Genomic DNA, 20,236 nt, shown 5'->3' on the forward strand with positions numbered 1-20,236 from the left:
ATATTCTTGATTCGTTGCTAGGAATTTTGAGAAGACATGTGAACAGTTAGTTATTCTCTATTTATTGGCTCAGTAACCTCAAATAACAAACGGCACGAGTTACTATTTTAGCTACTTTTCAAACTCCACTTCCGGCACGTGAACGAGCTATTGTTGATGACAGAATCTTCGCAGTGACGCGAGCCAATCGAATCTATAAAAACCACTGGAATCAGTTGTTTGGCTCCATAATATTTGAGCGCAAAACAAAAAAGTTTTTTCGTCGCTGATTCAGAAATTAATCTTCTTCCAAAGCCGGTATAAAAGACAAAACATTGCCTTTGCCCTGGCCTTTGCTACACTGTTAACAAAATGAAGAGATTGCTATAGTCAACTCACTTGGAAGACGATGAAGCCGGGCGAAGGTAAGCGACTGATGGTATTCTAGGGCAATTGCTGACGTGTTTTTCACATGAATACTTTTAGCCTGCATTTGCCTTTTTAAATACATTTAAAAGCTAGATCTCGCATAAGAAATTGTAGCATTTTCAATGCCGGATAAATAACTTAAAGAAAGCCAGTTTACATTCGAACGATTAACCAACTGGTGAGAATATATTTCGACCTAAGTTTAAGCCTATGCTTATTCCTTGACAGTCAGAAACACCCGAAGTTGATACGTTGTGTTCGCAACCAATTAAGCTTACTCCTCTAAGATTTATGTATGGCATGAGCCATGAAATCACAGTGTACTTTGTGTTATTCATGGCATTGTTAGAATACCAGAATAGCACTTCACTGTAAACGTATAAAATATGTCGTGATACTTCTATGTAAATGTGCAGGTACAACAGCATTCTCTTGCATGAAATATCCTTTATCCTTATGTCTTCAAGGATGTGTTTATTCGCTGGTGTTTTGAGCATATCATCTTTGAGGACCGTGTAATTATTTTCCTCGTATTGGATTTTGATATTTCTAGCACCCTCAATGGAACGAATCGTCTTTATTTATGAAAAAATAGAGAGACTACAGTCATGATTTGCCTGAAACCATGTAGATAGACCATGCTAGTAGCTCATATATTCAATAGATATTGCCATTGATATTTGGCTCATTATGCACACATGAGAAAGACACCTTTCAAAACAAGTTTCAGATCACACTACAGTAATATGTTCTCATATATGCACATATACATGATGCTCACACATTAGAGAGAGTTAAATAAAAAGCTGCAAGATACAGTGCTGAGAACATGGAGAAAGAAACACTTGCACTGTTGAAATTATGTAACGTTGTAATCTTAGATAAGATAGGCTTTAAGGGTACAAAGGTCAAAGTCATTAGCATTTTTCAAAAACTGTGATCTCTTTTTGGGAAAGAGGTGATATTTCATTTTCAGTAATACTTCCATCAGTCTTTAGTCTGTGAACAGTGATGTATTTGGCCATGCCAACACATGCTAGTCTCCAATACAGTACTGGAAATTTCTTTCTGTTATATAGATATTGATGAAAAACCAGGATTTTTCTTGTTCCTAAAATTGGATTTCTTTGTCACCAGAAGTGAAGATACCATTTTTATAGATCTTTTACATGTGAAGATTTTCATGTTGTCATGGTTACAGACATGCATAATTTTGACTTTTTAACACAGTAAATAACATTTTCTTGAGAAGCAAAATGTACTTTATCTTTGCGTTTCATTTATCTTTGTGTTTCACATTAGTATGTGTAGCAGCCAACTCTAATAAACTAAAATAATCCTATCGTATAGCAGATTAAGTTTTTCCAGTCAATGAAGTAAGTTCATTTTTGCTGTCAATCACAAGTTCTAGCAGGACCAGAAAGTGAGGTTGCAGAGGAGATGGAGTGTGAGATGCAAGCCAGAGAGTTCTTTGTTCACATAGGAATGCTTATCATAGAAGGACGGACTCCCCAGCACTCTGACAAGGGAAGAGTTGAGGGGCCCCACTGTTTGTCTCTTTTTAGTGTTATTCCTCATGTGTGTGATCCTCAAGGAGTCAATAGTGTAAGTGCACTGTCTGCATGTTCATAAAAGTTATTGACTGACTGATCAGTTGATTGAATTTAAGCAAATTAAACTTAAATATTTTAATAAAAGGCAATTCCTTTGTGATTGTGGTGCAAATGCTCTTAATATTACTAAGCTATGAAGTCAGTGGCAGCTGGTCAGTCACAAGTGCTATTTACAACTGTGAAGTGAGGAATATGAGATAGTGCAGGTCCATAGAGAGGGGGGTGAGACAGGTGCATCTGTATCCCCCTTCCCACAAGCTATGGAAGTCTGCCTATTGTGGACAGATGGCTAAAAAATTAATTTAAAATAGACTGATTCAGAAACAGTGTTAGTAGTGCCTGTATATACTCCAATTCATAAACTGAACAAAATACTTAATGCATACATGTATTTAACTTGGATACAAGATGATAGATAGCCAGCGAGGCCTGGAGCACCGAGTTGCCTATAATCATCTCATATCTAACAAATGCAAGAGGATCGAATAATTGTTTTCTTAAAACTGCCCCTAAAATATTGAAAACCGAAATGAAGTAAGCATAACAATCCACAACCCCTCCCCTCCACCTTCCAAAAAAAAAACTAATAGTATGGGCATGCTTACCACATTTGTAGGTATAATTGCGCAGCAAGGATGTGCAATGTAATTCAGTGGAATTAGTAAAATACAGCTGCAGTTGAAAATTTGTCTGGCTTGTAAATAATTTGTACATTAATTTGTATTCTTTACTTCATGGCCGGTGTAAACAGAACTCAGCTTTGACCAACACTCGGGTGTCAGTCACAGCTTCTAGTCAAGAGCATTTCCTCCAGAATCGTGATGGTCAGGGGTTTTTTGGATCCCCTTGTAGCAGTTAATTTATAGTTCAGGTTTTTGTCTTCACATCTTGTATGTTACAGCTGTAGGGATTTAGATTGATGCTGACATAGAAAGGCATATTAAATAACTTACAAGCGGCTTTCTACACGCATCTCTGAAATGAAGGAAAAACTTTTTTCCCAAGTAGGATTCAAACCCACGTCTCCCCACATACTTAAGTAGGGCGTGATATCCACTACACCATTGGGGCAACCTCACTGGGTATGTGGCAACCTACTGACGTGAGTAGATATATGTAGAATGTGGCCAATCCAAGGGACATTTTTCCTTAGAGACATTTGTGTGTTTCTTGGCTCCTTCTTGACAATTGGGGTTATGTAACAAGTAGAGTAGAAACAAGAATAGTAAAATTGATGCTGAAAAGGTGAAAATGGAGGTCTGATATTTTTCTACAATCCTTTTTTTTTTTTGGTGCAATTATGCAGTGTCAGAAAGTGCTTGAAAGGAAAGAGAAGATGAATGTGTTGTGGCAGAACAGCTCGCCCATGGTGATAACTGTAATGACGCAAGCACCTACTAATGACAGTTTGATTTTACTGGAAAGATGGACAGTTGAAGCAGTTGATGGGTAAGCCATGTAATTGGTTATAAATAATAACACAATGTGACTGTGTGGTGAATTTGTTCAGTAAATGCAATATAGATCATACCAGAGAGAATAATGCGGCTGTAAATCTGATGTTTCCTGGCTAGCACAAGAAAGCTGCCAGTTTGCAGTGTGCAGCTGTCAGGAATTGAGACATGTTTGATGATTTTATATCAATTGGTAGAGTGGGTGAGATGAGATCATCAATCACTGACTGATTGATACCAGCTAAATATCAGCTGTCCTCTAATCTTATCCTAAAGTTTGACTGAAATGCACCATAACAAGCCTTAAAAATACTTGTATGTGTACAAGTAGGCTGGCATTACAGTGCTATACTCGCAAGAAGGTGGTTCCAGAAAAAGAATACAATTAAATATGAAATAAATTTTAAAACCAGTAAGGTTACATGACTACATACTATATAGTTTCTGTATAATTCAATGATGTTACAACTGCCTGTATGTCTTTATGTTCATCTACAAACAGAGCAGAAGTTCATGGCTGTAATGGAGGCATGCTGATCCAAGCAATCAGGTCGCACATTCATTTTTCTCAGCTGAGTGCTTGGTTAAGTCGAAGTAAAGGAGCTATTCCTTCTCATGTCATCTATAGGTCAGTATTGAAGCATGACCCATTTGATACAGCTAATAAATTGAATACAGTTTCAATTAATTATACTGGACACATCAAATTTGTATGGAAAAACCTTTTTTTGTGGTGGGAATTAGCATTTCCGGTAGACATGTTTCAGAAAAAAATCTAGGGAATAACTTCAGCTCAAGGCATAATATTTAATAATTTCCCTTTCCTATGTTTTTACTGGAAAAATCAGAAAATTACTGTTAAAGGTCACTCTAAAAGGCTTATTTTTTGTCTTCCCTTACAGGGCTTCAAATAATTTCCGGTTGGTGCTGGTCAAATTGTCCAGTCAAATCTATTTTTGCTCAGACATATCCCATTTTTGGCCGGTCAGACATCGATTGCGTCTTATCACTATAAAAGTGACCCCTCCCCCATTCACATGATGTTTAAATATCAAACAAGTAAATTTTCAAAGCATTTATTGTACATGAGCATCAATCTCAATGCTGGAAAAGTGGAACGCATGGTACAGCAAAATCAGTATCACATTTGTGCAAAAATTTGCAGCAATAGCTGGAAATTTTATGACTATCACAAATCATTTATTAAATGATTACTAGATTTTTGATTTACTAGATTTTTTCCTTACCAGCATAAACGACCGGACAAATTGTCCGGCCATCCAAGGATTTGACCAGACAAAACCTATTTTTGACCGGACATTGTCCGTTGACCGGCCGTTACTTGAAGCCCTGCCCTGCAGCAAGTAAACATTCAGCTTTTTCATTCACTGAAGTTTCAGCCTCTACATTGCCTGCTTTGCGTAAGAAATTCATCTTGAAAGAAGGGACTTTGGAGGCCGCCATTTTAAACTGTACTTTGCAGCCCGACCGTGTTTATGTGACGTAATTCTGTCCGACTCGAAATTGACAGGAAGGAGAAAAACCTGCAACTTACTTTGCATCCTTCACAAGGTCAGCAAAATGTGTTTTTTTCCAAGCGATTATCCACTTCCCTATCTTCACTGATCTCATTTTTTGGAGTTTGGAGCATGTTTGGCCCAAAATCATACAGCTTCAGAGCAGCCATATCCCAGAGTGGTAGTTAAAAGGCTTGTCGGAAGCCATTTGGACAAAATGTCGTGGACAGAATGAGCTAGGTCACAGAAACGCGGCCTGGCTGCTGTGTACTGTTCAAAATGGCAACAATGATGTCAAATTTTGGGCTTCTTAGGAGACAAATTTCATGTGGAAACCTGCACTTTGGAGTCTTAAACTTCAGTGAACGACTAAACTAAGTGCAAGGTTTTTATTAGCACTGACAACAAAATAAGTTTTCTGGAGTGACCTTCTCCTTTAAGTACCATTATTTTGCTTTTTCACACTATTCCCATGCCCCCTCCTAGTTGAAATATGGAGCAATGGGAAATGAAATTGGACAGAGCTCCTTTCTACTGGGAGAGGCACGGTGGCCTCATGGTTAGTGCTCTCGTCTCCAGATTGAGCGGCCCAGGTTCGAGCCCTGGCCAGGGACATTGTGTTGTGTTCTTTAGCAAGACACTTAACTCTCACAGTGCCTCTCTCCACCCAGGTGTATAAATGGGTACCGGCAAATTTAATGCTGGGAGTAACCCTGCAATGGACTAGCATCCCATCCAGGGGGAGTAGAAACACTCCTAGTCGCTATATGCTACGGAGACCGGGATAAGCTCCGGCCTGGTGGACCACTTGGCCTGTATACAGACTTAACCTACCTTTCTACTGGAATGTTGTCAAATGGTGCATACTCATTAGTGGTGTAACGATTAATTGAATTCTCGATTAATCACGATTATGACCATTTGGTTCGATTCACAATTCTTTGATTTCAGGTTTCGATTTTGGTTCGATTGTTTGTATACCTTTCTCAGAGTGCCCTCAGTGAGTTATTATATGGTGAAATCAGAATCCAGAACTCTTTAAAAAGTGCGTTTTTGAATGATGAGTAAAGACGTTTGCAGTTTGTGTGCCATTTTGTGTTGTGTGGTAAAAATGTTGCCTTTTTAACACCCCTTGAGAATTTCCAAATAAGGCAAACCGTGTGCAACACGCTCATTGTATCCTAAAATTGAGGGTTTAGGGCTGTATGCTGTCTACATTGTGTATCATGTTGTAAGAATTAAACAACATTACTATTTTGCATAATTGAATTGAAATAATCGAAATCGAAGGGCAATAATCGAAATTGAATCAAATCGCAAGGGATATGAATCGTTACACCCCTAACACTCATCTCATCTCATCTCATCCTCTTTGTTGAAAATGTTTACTGTGCATTTGGCAGAAGATTCTCACTGGGTTTTCCACATAAATGGAAAGTGCTCATTGTGTCCCTTTTGATCCTCTTGGTCATGACCGGAAGCCTGTCTGCATTGTTTGTTAATGGTATAAATAAATGATATAGAATTGTAATTGTATTTCATTTTATTTTATTTTATCTATTTACTTTTTCTTTCCAATATTTTTATTTCTCTCGAAGATATTAGCTCACAAGCTACTCTGTAAATTCGAGGTTAAATAAAGTATATGTGTGTATGTATGTATGTATGTATGTATGTATGTATGTATGTATGTATGTATGTATGTATGTATGTATGTATGTATGTATGTATGTATGTATGTATGTATGTATGTATGTATGTATGTATGTATGTATGTATGTATGTATGTATGTATGTATGTATGTATGTATGTATGTATGTATGTATGTATGTATGTATGTATGTATGTATGTATGTATGTATGTATGTATGTATGTATGTATGTATGTATGTATGTATGTATGTATGTATGTTTTTTTGTTTTAACAGTGTCTATTTACAACGTCCATGTGGAGATCATGCCTGTAGATCATTTAACTGGCCCATTGGCATCTTGATAAGGCAGTTTGGGTTCAAGCACCCTTTGGGGTCACTGACTGTCTCTTGGGCACATGTCCTGTTACATAATAAAAATTATTTTTCAGCCTTGATTATCAAAGTACAAGAGAATTTGTTTTTTCTTTCACTTTTTGTTGTCAGGATATGTGAGACTGGGGAGGAACTACCACCAAGTAGCTTTGTAAAAGATCCTGACTTTCATGTCTTTCCACTGGCCAATCTCCATAGCAACAGAGTGCTGCGAGTCAGTGTTCAGTCCTTACCAAGATGTGACATCTTCAACTTCACGGATGAGATTTTGGCATCTAAGATCAATCTCCTCAGTGCTGGCCACAAACAGGAACAAAAAGAACACAAGAATGTTAAGGAGAACACAATCTCAAATGATGAATTGCTGAGATCTCCCTTAAAGAAGAAGTCGTGTATGAAAGATCTTGAAGCTAACCATCATTTGCAGACTTTGAATGAAAATAATCTTACCAATAAAGAGAAGAATTTAGACTTTTCAAAACCTTCAACAAGTCGAACTTTGGCTGAACAAGTTTCAAGAAACTGTGATGAGAATTTATTGATTTCTCCAAAGATCTCCCAGGACAGTCTAAAAGCAAGTTATTTGAAACTTCGCAGTCTTAGTGAAGGAACCAATGATGCAAAATTACATGGGCAGACAAATCAAAACAACTGCAGCAAAATACATCAACCTGTACATAATTTAGAAACAAAGCAGGTAAGTAAGGTACTCTGCATTACAGTCTTCCACTTACAATCCAGCAATAATTGCTCAACAAAAAAGGAAACACTATGTAGAGACTCTTGAAAGAGAAATCCAGGTGTTATCCACCCTGTACATGGGAAAATTCGCTGGTAAAAGCTACAGGCAAAATTTGCTAAGAAAAATTTTTTGTAGTGCCTTATCTTTGTAATCTTGAACTACTTGTATCAAACTGCTGTAGGAGCCAGAAGCCTCAAGAAATGTAGATTGCTTTTAAGCCTTTTGAATAATAATTGTACATTCATGTTTCACATGTTTACAGTTTGTAGCTGGTTTTACGATTTCCTTCAACTTAACAGAACTGTGATCACAAGAAACTTTCCAAGCAGTATCAAACCTCTGCGAACATCACAATTCCTAAAGGAGTCCTCCAAACACTTCAAAGTCGGCATGTAGGCACTGGTACTCGTCCGATCTTCAATTCAAGAACAGGCCTTCCTGTGTCTTCAAGCCCGGTCAGTAAGCTGGTCTCCCCCTGTGTTGAAATTCTTCCTCTCTAATTTCCTAATTTCCTTCAGTTCGATCTCTTGGCTTAATACTGTGTCATTAAACTCATTCTGAAATGCTTGGCTCCTTTCAACTTTGTGTGTTGTCATCAGGCTCCTCTTCGGCGCTCAGCTACAGATTTGGATATTGAGGATGATGACAGAGAACTAGCTAAGTAAGTTACTTACTCGTAAAATGAACACAATTTGTTCATTCTTAATCATGAGAAACTTAGTTAGCACAAGTGCTGGCAACTTTAAGTCGCAGCTCTGGCTAGGACTTATCGTTGTTAATTATTAATGCATAATTTTTAGTGACAGAAGTAACTTAAACCAACTTCAAGTCAATTTCTTCTTTTTTACAACTTAAGTGGCCTTCCAAAGAGGTCCAGCAACAAAGACCTAACCTCCATACTCAGTAAAAGTGCACCAGCTTCCACAACACAGAGTCTGCTTGGAAACTTTGAGGTAAAGTAATCAGCTGGCACGCATGTTTACTGACAAGTAACTTTTACAAAATTAAAAGGTCACTTCCAAAAGACCATGAAAAGAGAAGGCTTGTGATGAAGTAAGACAACATTAAAAGACATTCTTTCCAATTCTTCTATCACAGTTACTTTCATTGTTGAAATATGTTGTACATAAGATATCATTAAATAGTTAAGTAGCATTCTATTTGACACAAATTTATCCAATAAATAAATGTAATGATATCAGCCAACAGCACAAGAGACATGACAAGCCTGTCCTTCCCATTCAGTACAGTGAGCATTTTGCCTGGACTTACAATGAGGCTGCTACATGTACTTGGCCAAGATGGTGCAGTCAGAATATTTGAAACTTTCCAAATACTAATCATGCTCTTATGGACTTCTTTTTATGTTGTTTAAGTATTTGGCTTTATTTCTAGAAGGATTAATATGATGCAATGTACATTTTCATTTCATTTTCATGTTCATTCTAGTCATGCTTACATATTGATATGTCTGTCATTTTCCAGGAGTCAGTTTTAAATGGTAGAATGGAGCCATTAGGGACTGTTGAGGTAATGTTCATTCTGGTGTGTTGGGTTAGTACATAAAAATTGTACATTTTTTTATGCATTTTTTAAGTCTTAGGTCACTTACCCAGGCAGTGGTGAGTACTGACAACATGAAGTCCATTGATTTCCTGTTAATAATACTTAGTTGTGATTTAATAGTAAGCTGTTAGAAATAGAAGCTGCTAATAATCAATTAAAAGTAGACTTGCTCAATAATTTTATAAATAGAGTAAAATGAATTTTCTAGCCTGAATCTTCTCTTTTTTTTTTCTTTTTAATGTGGCTAAATATCATTTAGCCAAGATTAAACTCAAGCTAATGCAGCCAGCTAGCATGCCCATCCAGCTAATATCATTTAGGCAAGTTAAATATGAGCTTATGCAGCCAGCAGTTTCCCTGTTTGGGAGTATGTGACCTGTGGGGTGGCCCTCAGGGGTTTTGCAGGGGTTTATGGTTCATTGCATAATTGTTGTAGTGTATTCTGCTGATTGTTGCGGATCAGTTGCACTGCTTTGCTCGCGAATCATTGCGGATTCTTACACCCTCTCCTCCCTCCCGTTTTGTTCTTGGCCAGGGTAAGTATTCTTCAGGTAAGTAGTTTCCACTGAATTTCTTTCAGTGTGACGGTGCCGGTTAGCGGACGCTCATTGGGTGGTTCCTGCTTTCCATGGTTGCCATGGATACCTCCTAGCAGCTTATGGCTTTGGCACCCCGCTAACCTTTAAGGCACCAGTTCCCAAGCTCATCTATTTGTGATGAGTTTAACTGAACTTTTTCCTCTGTTCTTGCTGTACACAGGGTTTTACAGCTGAGTTAGGTGCCGGTGGTTGTTTCTGTCCAGCACATGTCACGCTACCTGTCAAGGCATATTTTTTCAGTCTCTCTGATGACAATGCTCCATCTCCTTATTTGGTGAGCTTAGCTTCTTCAGTGTACAATTTTGTATACTACATGTATATGTATATGGTGAGTCATTCTAGAACAATATTGTCAGAATCTCAAGGACAAGCACATGATGAATTATTATCAAAATTCTGAACCTTAACTGTAATATTATCTTCCAAACACTATACAGTCAGTTTTTTTTTTTAATGGTGATTTAACTAGGGGACTGAGGGGAGCTTTTGCAAGTTAAGTGACCAGATTTGTGCTGAGTTTAAGAGTTACAGTGTAGCTGTACATGTACATCGTCAGTTGAGGTATTAAGACTCTGACTTGTTATAACTATGTTCTCTAGGGCTACATCAGTTTAGATGATCCAAGAATCAGCCGGAAAGGATACCATGTACCCACCAAGGGAACTGTACAGCTGGTAAGCCACTGAACTGCTGTCATAGAGCAACTTAAAAGAGCTAACAACAATCATGGCTTTAATTTACATGATCAGTCCAGTTTCCAGTTTAACTCTACAATGTACAGCCAATGTACTTTGAACACTGCTTTCAAGCAGGTAACAGCACACCAAAGGCCTGTGTTGGGAAGAATCACAGTGAGACAGTAACTTTTAATTAGTAACTCTGTACATGTAACTAAGTAAGACTTGACATAATTTCAAGGTTTTGCCAAAGGATGAAGATTGTACATGTAAGTTGCTTCTGAATAATTCAGTCAAATCTCCCTAAGATGCATGAACACATTCAAGACCAGCACTTAATCTGTTCATCTTCAAAGGAAGTGTCTGCATTTAAGAGATTCTGGGTAACCTTACACCAGTAGTTTTTAAACCATCAGACTTGTAAACGACTCACATATTACTCACACACCAGCTTTATAACCAGGATCATATTTAGTTTGTGGTACTGCACCTGGACTAGAATGTTATTCTGTATTTTAATTAATAACCTCTTTATTTAAATTTTGGTGTGATTTCAGACTGTGTTCAACCCAAACAAAACTGTAGTTAAAATGTTTGTTGTGCTGTATGACTTCAGTGATATGCCTCCTAAGGCACAGACATTTCTCAGGCAAAGAACATTTTCAGTCTGGAGACATTCTTGCCAATCAGAAGAGGTATGTAATTCAGCACACCTCATTTTCAACACAAAAGGCCCTCCACCATTTCATTCACTTCTAGTATTACATTTCATTGTGCACATTTAATGATCTGAGAAAATGGTGAAACGTCTAGCTGTAGCCTGCAAACAGGCTCCTGGTGAGCCCGAACGAAGCCCCTGTCCCTGCCCCAATCGCTTTGCACTCCGAATTCTTCTGTTTCGCGCTTGCTGAAATTTTTTTCCATCCTCACCGGGAGCCTTTTTGCAGGCTAGTTTAGCTGGAGCTAAGGAGGTTTTCACAGAGTAATGATTCAAAGCATTGATTACCAACTGTTTGTCAATGAGTTTGTTCCACTGGAACTGATTTTTCTTAGAGCGATTTTCCTTTTCTTACTTATTGTAATTTAATCTACACGGCATGACTACACTCGCTGATTAGATTAAATTTAATCAACAATTGTAGTCAGTAGGTTAGCAATTTGTGCCAAAGGCACAGCATATTGTTATGTATTATTGTAACTTAGACTGACAAATCAATCCATAGAAATATAAAAAGTTTTTTAATGTCTTGTTTCAGGATCAAAATTCTCTACACTATCTAATTCACTTGAGGTAAGCTTAACCTATTTCTACTGTAATCAAAACTGTAACAAAATTCTTGAACGTGATTGGCTATCAGCAGCCTGATTTGAGCATTAATTGGACAGTGTACATGTCATGCTTGTAATTGGACAGTACGCGTCACTTTGCGTGTGCTGTTGCGGTGCACTTTGTTGAGTAAACTGCTGAGTTTTTCAGCATTCATAACGACGTTTCATTGTTGAGCGCTCAATCGATGGTTTGTTCGTTTCTCAAATTTTGTCATAGTTTTGATTAATTAATAACAGGGCTTTGCATCGTCCAATTCAGTCTGTAATCATACTTGTGATTGACAAATCAGACTCCCGCTTTGCGGTCATCCGATTTTGTTAATCACTTGTATGATTACAGACTGAATTGGACTCCACTCAGTCCTATTACCATTATAAATGATTTAGGAAAGGAATAATAGTGTACAAAGGAAAGGAGGTTATTGCTTGATTCAGTGGAATTGTACAAACTCTGCTCCTTGCCACATGAAAAAGCAAGCAAACTATTCCTTTCTTTAGACGAAAAGACAAAAGGTTGTTATCGCTGACAGAAATATTTTTTGCTCAGACCATTAAAATTTGAAATGATGAAATCATCAGTCGTGAAATGTTGCAATGGTTTCATTACAAAATGATGTTCTTTTTTCACAGTAATTTTGTGGATTTCTGTCAAAAAGCCACAAAATGTCTTGATTATTTTGTGCAATACTCAGTACAACACTCGTAGGCACTACTTTAACGGTTCTTTTAGTGTCTGGTAGTGGTATTAGAGGCCCCTTGGAATGAATGTTTTAATGAGTTGAGTCAGTTCAGTAGGTTGTGAAATTATTCACGTTTGGATGATGTTCAGACTGGTGTAAGCTTTCTTCTGGATTTTGTTTTGGTTGCATGTAAACAACCAGATTATATACAGTCATGTAAATTTGTTTATTTACACAAGGCAGTTTATCCCATTGTTGTTAAAGCCAAGAGCTTACCATAAAATCTTCTTTAATTTTGTATTTTAGATTTGTTAGTTCCAAGTCAGGACGACTGTATCTTCACACGGACATCAGAGTGATATTTGCACGACAGCCTCCAGACCTCCCCAGTGGAGTCAAATTTTGCACAGTGACTGATGGACCTACAGAACCTCGATACACACTTTAACAACCGGGAATTAGAAAGACAATTACTTCAATCTATTTAGCATAATTTATTACAGACTATCAATAATAATTATGATTATTCAATGAAACCTTTATAATATTATGATAATTTATGGCAATTAACTTGTACCCATTTTTTAAAGTAATATTTATGGTATTGTAATGCTTTTAGGTAGGTTTTTAAAATTTATGATGTGCTTCATTTCTCTAAAAGCATGGATTTTAGAGAAACTCTGGGGGCTCAGAGTGAAAAATGCTAAAACGCTAAAAGAGGTCTTCATTGGCCCTTTTCAGCCTTAATCACAATGTTACTCAAGGGCAGGGCTTTCTTTCCTCCTCGCAATGGATCTGCCATATTTGGAGTGCAGATTTGAACTGGCTGATATTTTGTGAAAATGAGTGTAAGGAAAATTGAACACAACATATCAGTGATAACCGTGCCTAAATTAACAAATTTTATTAACCAATCAGAAGATCTGTCTTCTGTCCGATATCCCAGGATATCATGGTCACTAGGCCAAATTTGGGTATGGTAAAAATACCTAATGCAACCTTTTTTAGTATGCTTCAGAGGCATATCAGGCTGGTTTGGTCTAGCCATGGGTATTGGGGTTTGTTTACGTCTCCACGAAATACAAACCATTGCTTGGCCAAACTGGCCTGATATGCCACCAAAGTGAACCGGAATGGTACAATTAGGTGTAATGATCAAGAACGTAGTGGCCATGACACTGATTTGGAATTCTTGGACTTTGTTGGTCTGTGTTAAGGTGCAGAGTTCACTTCCTTTTGGCGGGGTCTCGGGACTGTTGAAAAGCAGTTTGTAACTTCTCTTTATCTTTTTCATGTAAATCCAAGTGGCTAGATTATGAGAAAGCACAACCCGATCAGATCAGGAACATGTGCCAGCACAGTCAGCATTTCATTTCTGAATTATTATTATAATCATAAAAATTACGATTTCTGCGATTGTGATAGGCTCGATTTCCGCCGCTTTCTCGAGTCCGGTCCCGAACAGCGGCTGGTAATCGAGCCTACGATTGTGATTGGTTTAAAAAACTCCTATTTTCCACTAATTCACTTGCCAAGTTGTTGTCGGACAGTTTGTTATCGGACAGTTCAATAAGCCAATCACATTCAAAGATGTAGTTTAAATCAACCAGTCACATTCAAAGTTGTAGTTACGTGCGTGCATGCACTTTTGTGTTTTTGGCGCGTAATTGCCGGTAGAAGGTGCGGTGGCCTTAAAATGTTTTCAACTCCTTTGTAGGTATTTTAATGCAAATTTTCCCTTTCTTTCGTAACTTGGCTATTCTTCCTTTCTCGGAAATTGTATTTTTGATGATTAATTGGTAATGAGACTTCGTGTCGTCCAATTCGGTCTGTAATCACAGTCGTGATAAACAAATCGGACTCCCGCTGCGCGGTCGTCCGATTTTGTTATCACTCTTATGATAACAGACAGAATTGGACTCCACTCAGTCCTATTACCGTTACTTATTATTATTATTATTTTTTTTTTTTTTTTTTTTTTTTTTTTTTTTTTTTTTTTGATGTTATCAATTTTTGATACTAAGTAACACATGGTCAAGTTTCTTGTCGTCGAACATGTAAGCATCTGATTATTATAATTTTCTACTTTTTTTCTCATTAAGAAACTCTTAAAATAGCATTTTTGAATTGTTTCTATTATTTTGTATATAGCGATGGAAAAGCTTTAAAGCGCAGGCATTATTTAAATAGGGCTTTAAGTCTTAACTGCTTTATAAAGTCAGTATGAAAAAAGGTGCAAATAAGCACTAAATAATTAAAAATTAAAGTTGTTCATCAAAGCATAAAATATTTTTTTCCTTATAGTTCATTTATTATTAATAAGTGAATTAAAATAGTGACCTGATTGAAGAATAAATAAATTTCGTTCCAATGATATTGCATTCAAGCTCAGTTGAACCCCGCTTTTTCGAATTCTCAGGGGAAATGAAAAATAGTTGGATTGATAGCAGGAGTTCGAAATTGACGATAGTAAATGACTTAAGGACAAATCCAAGGCAAATGGGTTTGAATTCGAAATAACCGAGTTGGAATTTGCGGGGTTAAACTATATGTTATCCTCAATTTAAACCTAGGGCTTTCGTGTGTTGGATTATTTTTATTTTGACTTGAGCAGTGAACGAGACTGCAAAACATTTGGCCCTCGAGTTCAGAACTCACGGCAGCCCAGAGGGGTCACCTACCATTTTTATTTTTTTAATGTTTGTTTTAATTTTTGTTGTTTTTTTAAGTTTTGTTTCCGTTTTTGTTTTTTGTCTTTTAATTTTTGTTTTCGTTTTTGTTTTGTTAATTTTTGTTTGTTTTTGTTTTTAATTTTTGTTTCCGTTTTTGTTTCTTAAATTTTTGTTTTCGTTTTGTTTTTGTTTTTCATTGTAGTCTTTTTTTTCTGTTCAAAAAAAAGAAATAAAAACGCAAACAAAAATTAAAAACAAAAACAAACATTAACAAAACAAAACAAAAAACAAAAATAAAAACAAAAACAGAAACAAAATAGCAAAAGGCCAAAACAAAATCAGTGAGTGTAGACCATCATGCTTTGCTCCCAGTATCCATGACATGACCGTTGTGTAATCTTTTGGCCGTCAAGCGTAGTCACGCATCTGTTACTGTAAACTCTACAGCCATTTCATTGCTTTTCTAGTTGTCTTGGGAGAAGAATATAGCAAGTACAAAGGTCACAAAGATTTCAAGTAAAGTCAAGGATATTTCTTCATCAACTTCCTTAACTTGTAAAAAGGTGTTAAGAGGTCGTTGTATAAATAAAAGCATATCATTTTCAGAGCTCTCAAGCCTCACGCAAACGAAGGTAATCTAAGCTCTCACAATGAACTAATTATTGCACGCGCGCCTTCGGAGCTTGCAAGACTTGGCTCATTTGTTTTGAAACTCTGGCTACGGCCCTAAACTTCTACTGGCTTCAAAAGCAGTGAAGAAATTATTTTCACATTCTACGATGATCGTTTCGTTGTTTGCGTGTTGTGTGTTTTATTTCTATTTTATTGTTTGAGGTTTTCGTGTTTGAGTGTGATAGGAACTTGACAGATGCAAACATATTGCATGTGAGCTCCTTTTGGCGAAGGAGAAAATATTAGAAGGGACCCATACCTTACTTAGGCCACTGAGGGAAGACATGAGCATTTGTCACGATATTTGTCTTAGTCCTCAGAATTTGCCTTTCGGTACCCCACACATGAGTGGCAAGACAAGTCCCAAGACAAGTAGCCTAGCAATGAAATAGCCGTAGAGTTTATAGTAACCGATGCGTGACTACTGGATACTGCCAGCGAAGCATGGAAACTGCCGGCAAAGCATGATGGTCTACACTCACTGATTTTGTTCTGGCCTTTTGCAATTTTGTTTTGGTTTTTGTTTTTGTTTTTGTTTGTTTGTTTTTCTTCCGTTTTTGTTTTTTAATTTTTGTTTTCGTTTTTGTTTTGTTAATTTTTGTTTTTGTTTATAATTTTTGTTCGCGTTTTTATTTCTTTTTTTTTGAGCAGAAAAAAAAGATGACAATGAAAAACAAAAACAAAAATTTAAGAAACAAAAACGGAAACAAAAATTAAAACAAAAACAAACACAAAAATTAACAAAATAAACACGAAAACAAAAATTAAAAGACAAAAAACAAGGACGGAAACAAAAATTAAGAAAACAAAAAACGAAAATGAAAACAAACATTAAAACAAACATTAAAAAAATTGAAAATGGTAGGTGACCCTTCTGGGCTGCCGTAAGAACTTCAGGTTGAAAGGTGAGTGAATTGATGGTTGAGTTTAAAAAGCGATGTAGAAAGGGGGTTATATCTATCATATAGCTCTTTGGCTGTAGTGGTTAATATATTAAGATGCAATATGAATGTGAAACAAATAAAATGCCTTTCTATTTTACAATTACAACGTAGAATTATGGCTGTAATTTATTGAACGTTTTCTGTAGACTGGTGGCCTTCAAGAGAATTCGTAGAATCTTTGTAAATCTTTGAAAAACTATAAGACTAATTTTGGGCCGTTGGGCGCTTTCCATTCCATCAAATTCTGGATTGAATTTCCGAAAATTTTCCGTGCATTCGAAGAAAGGACCATCATTTTCCGAGGTTTCCGGAAAAGAGGAAAACCTCGCGAGGTATACCCAGAGAGATAGACTCAAATTTTCGGAAAATTCATGCCGGGGATTTCCGTTCCATTTGATTTTCCTCTCGGAACTTCCGAAATTTCACTCGAATGGTTCGCTTTCCAGAATTTCAACAATTTCCGGACTTTTTCTAAACGTTCCCAGAATAAGTTGAGTGCCGTTTTTCCCCGTCTCGAAATTTTTGGGCGAATAGAAAGCGTCATTGGACTATGTTTTCAGGTAGTCTTTTTATTTCAGTTGGAACGAACCAACAGAGATTTCCTGAATATCTGCTAAATTTTCCAGTCTCTCATTAGCTGAAAACAACTACGGGAAATCAGGAGACTGATGATCACAGTCTCTTGGAGAAATCTAATTGTAAATGGTAAGCGTCGTCTCCTTCGATTGGTTTGCTGATGAGGGTCTTCCAGGGGGAAGGGGAAAAAAGTGAATTTTTCAAGGGAACATACAACCCCCCTCGGAGACCCCAGCTGATCCCCGGTTTATTCAGACATGTTAGTACCCCGCGGATATTCAACAATTTCCATATTTTCTAGAACTTTTCCCAGGAAATTTCCTAAGCAATTGTCCCGGTTCGAAATTTCCTGAATTTTGGATTAGTAAGTAAACAAAGTCTTTATTTAACAAGGGTAACACAAAATAGTATGTAAATAATAGTAAACTATTGACCCTCTTACAAGATAATAAATATACTAGAATTAAGATTTGCACGGATAAAAGTTACAAGAAATTTATAGAACTATGGAATAAATGTAAACACGCGATAAGATATTTATGCAGTAAAATGATTAAGAGAGTGCTGATCTTTAAAAATCATTTTCCAAAGAGAGTTTTGAAAAGTACTAAGTAACTCTGCTTTTCTCATCTGAAGAGGTAACACATTCCATTCCTGGGAAAAACTCACAGAAAAAGTCCTTCCACCTTCTGTTTTTCGTTTCACACGAGGCTAAGCTTTATAAACATTGCAAGGGGCTTCAATTTTTCACCGTGGGCAGTAATTGCTTAGAATACAGAAATGCTAGCTGCTTAATGGGAGAAGAGTTGTGGTTAAACTCGTACACAAGCCATATGGGTTAACTCGGTAACAACAAACTCGGTACAAAGTGAAGGGCTAGGCAGACGAAATCGAAAAGATGTATGGGTTATTGACCAACATGGCTGGACATTAGCAAAGTTCTTTTTTCTGCGTGTCTGTGGACCGAGGTACAATGAGCGTTCACAAACACGCAAAAAAGGACAACACGCGTCATTTCGTTTCTGACTCCGCAGGCTGAACAAATTTGGGAATCATTTGGAGGTCGGGATCACTTCGGGTTCGATTTCGTGATCAATTCGGGACACCTGGAAAGCTTTTCGGGAGCTGGTGCAGATTAATAGAATATGGTACCATAACAATTTGGAATGGACAAATTATCACGTTCTATGAAAGTATCTGATATAGACTATACTTTCTCAAATATCAGAAAGTTTCTGGGTAAACATTGTTAACGAAAAGGGCCATCAGATGACAAGCGAGGGATTGTTGATTGATTCTTTGGCCTCACGGGTTTCAATTTTGGATTCTAAACTAAATTCAGGCGTAGCTATGTGTAACAAGGTACTGGGGCAGTGGTCATCGCGGTTACTTTTGAAAGATTAAGTCAGCGGTTTGGCAAATGATCAAACGTTGAAAAAGAATCAAGACGGAAAATAAACAAACATAAGCTGAACAGCGAGCCTGCAACATCGCTGCATCAATTTTTAGAACAATCAACTGTCCTAGCCCCGCCTGTTTGCTTGACTTAATACAACTTATAATTAGGAATTCGTCTTACAACTTGCATGAGAGGTAACAAAATTCTTAATCTCCTTAAGGTACAATGGGACCCTCCCTTGAACCAGTGTCACAGCATCCATATCTTGGCGTTGAGCTATCCTCTAAACTAGACTGGGGCCATCATATTGACAGTAAGGTTACCAGAGCAAACCAAACTCTTGGCTTTCTGCAAAGAAATCTTGGCAACTGCCCTGAATCAATTAAAGAATTAGCTTATAAAGCACTAGTGAGACCTCATCTGGAATATGCAAGCCCGGTGTGGGATCCCTGGACTGATAAGCATATAAAGCAAATAGAAGATGTCCAACGGCGAGCTGCTCGATTTGTGAAGAACTGTTGGCAGCGAACACCTGGAACTGTTTCCAATTTACTTAACGATTTGGAATGGCCCTCCCTTCAAAACAGAAGGAAATCTGCTTGCCTCACATTACTTCATAAAGCTATTCATGATGAATCAGCATTAGAAATTTCATGCTGTATCAAAAGGCGTAATTGTCAACTTCGATCTTTTCACAAAGACCAGTTTATCGAACCAACTCCGAACACAGAAAGCTATAGGAACTCATTTTATTGTAGAACTATCAGAGAATGGAACGCGTTACCTAACGATGTTTTAGATGTTAAAAAAAGTCACTTATTCAAGAACGCTCTTAGATTAGAATGATGAAATTTTAATTAGGTTCTAATTTTTTAATCTTAATTAACTTTTCTTAGTAATCTTTTTAAATTATGGTACATATTTTATTATATATTTTTAAGGTTTTTTACCCCCCACCCCCACCTTACTTTTTATTTATTTATTTTATTTAATGTCTTGCAGTGATGGGAGCATGGCTCCCTTTGCAAGACCCCCATAATGTAGATGTAGATGTAGATGTACTAAGTACGGCCTTAAATCATCGCGATGTTGTGGATCCAAATTATGGAACAGCCTCCTAGACTCAATCAGATCCTCGGCCAGCTGTGAAGCGTTTAGTGACGTTGACATCAGCTGCCATATTATGTGGACTTATTTTAAAAACTTTTTTCTTTTCATATCATATTTTCATAGTTTTACCTGTACAATTTATTTGCATTTTTGATATTCTTTATAAATCTTTAGACACTTTATTGTACTTATATAATTTTAGTTTAGTTTAATATTTATTCCCACATGTACATTTTTACTTTGTTATTTT

General features: G+C 36.9%; 2 protein-coding genes across 3 annotated transcripts; both read left to right on the plus strand.

Annotated features, from left to right (window-relative positions):
* The first annotated feature begins 213 nt into the window (after positions 1 to 213).
* On the plus strand, positions 214 to 14,975 carry LOC145479771 (atos homolog protein A-like). Of its 2 annotated transcripts, XM_081458217.1 has the most exons (14): positions 214 to 404; positions 1,814 to 2,013; positions 3,328 to 3,470; positions 3,978 to 4,103; positions 7,132 to 7,717; positions 8,062 to 8,217; positions 8,362 to 8,423; positions 8,619 to 8,715; positions 9,248 to 9,292; positions 10,088 to 10,201; positions 10,527 to 10,601; positions 11,162 to 11,299; positions 11,861 to 11,895; positions 12,920 to 14,975. In XM_081458217.1, the coding sequence occupies exons 1-14, from the start codon at positions 389 to 391 to the stop codon at positions 13,059 to 13,061; spliced, it is 1,935 nt and encodes a 644-aa protein (XP_081314343.1). In that variant the 5' UTR covers positions 214 to 388; the 3' UTR covers positions 13,062 to 14,975. The 2 variants fall into 2 exon arrangements, with proteins under 2 accessions (XP_081314343.1, XP_081314344.1); XM_081458218.1 differs by lacking the exons at positions 11,861 to 11,895; positions 12,920 to 14,975 and having other exon boundaries at positions 11,221 to 11,299.
* A 4,105-nt stretch (positions 14,976 to 19,080) lies between these two features.
* On the plus strand, positions 19,081 to 19,828 carry LOC145470178 (uncharacterized). Its single transcript, XM_081454012.1, has one exon. The coding sequence runs from the start codon at positions 19,102 to 19,104 to the stop codon at positions 19,720 to 19,722; it is 621 nt and encodes a 206-aa protein (XP_081310138.1). The 5' UTR covers positions 19,081 to 19,101; the 3' UTR covers positions 19,723 to 19,828.
* Positions 19,829 to 20,236: the final 408 nt, after the last annotated feature.

Source organism: Orbicella franksi, chromosome 2 (assembly GCF_964199315.1).
Source record: "Orbicella franksi chromosome 2, jaOrbFran1.1, whole genome shotgun sequence".
Taxonomy (NCBI): Eukaryota; Metazoa; Cnidaria; class Anthozoa; order Scleractinia; family Merulinidae; genus Orbicella; species Orbicella franksi.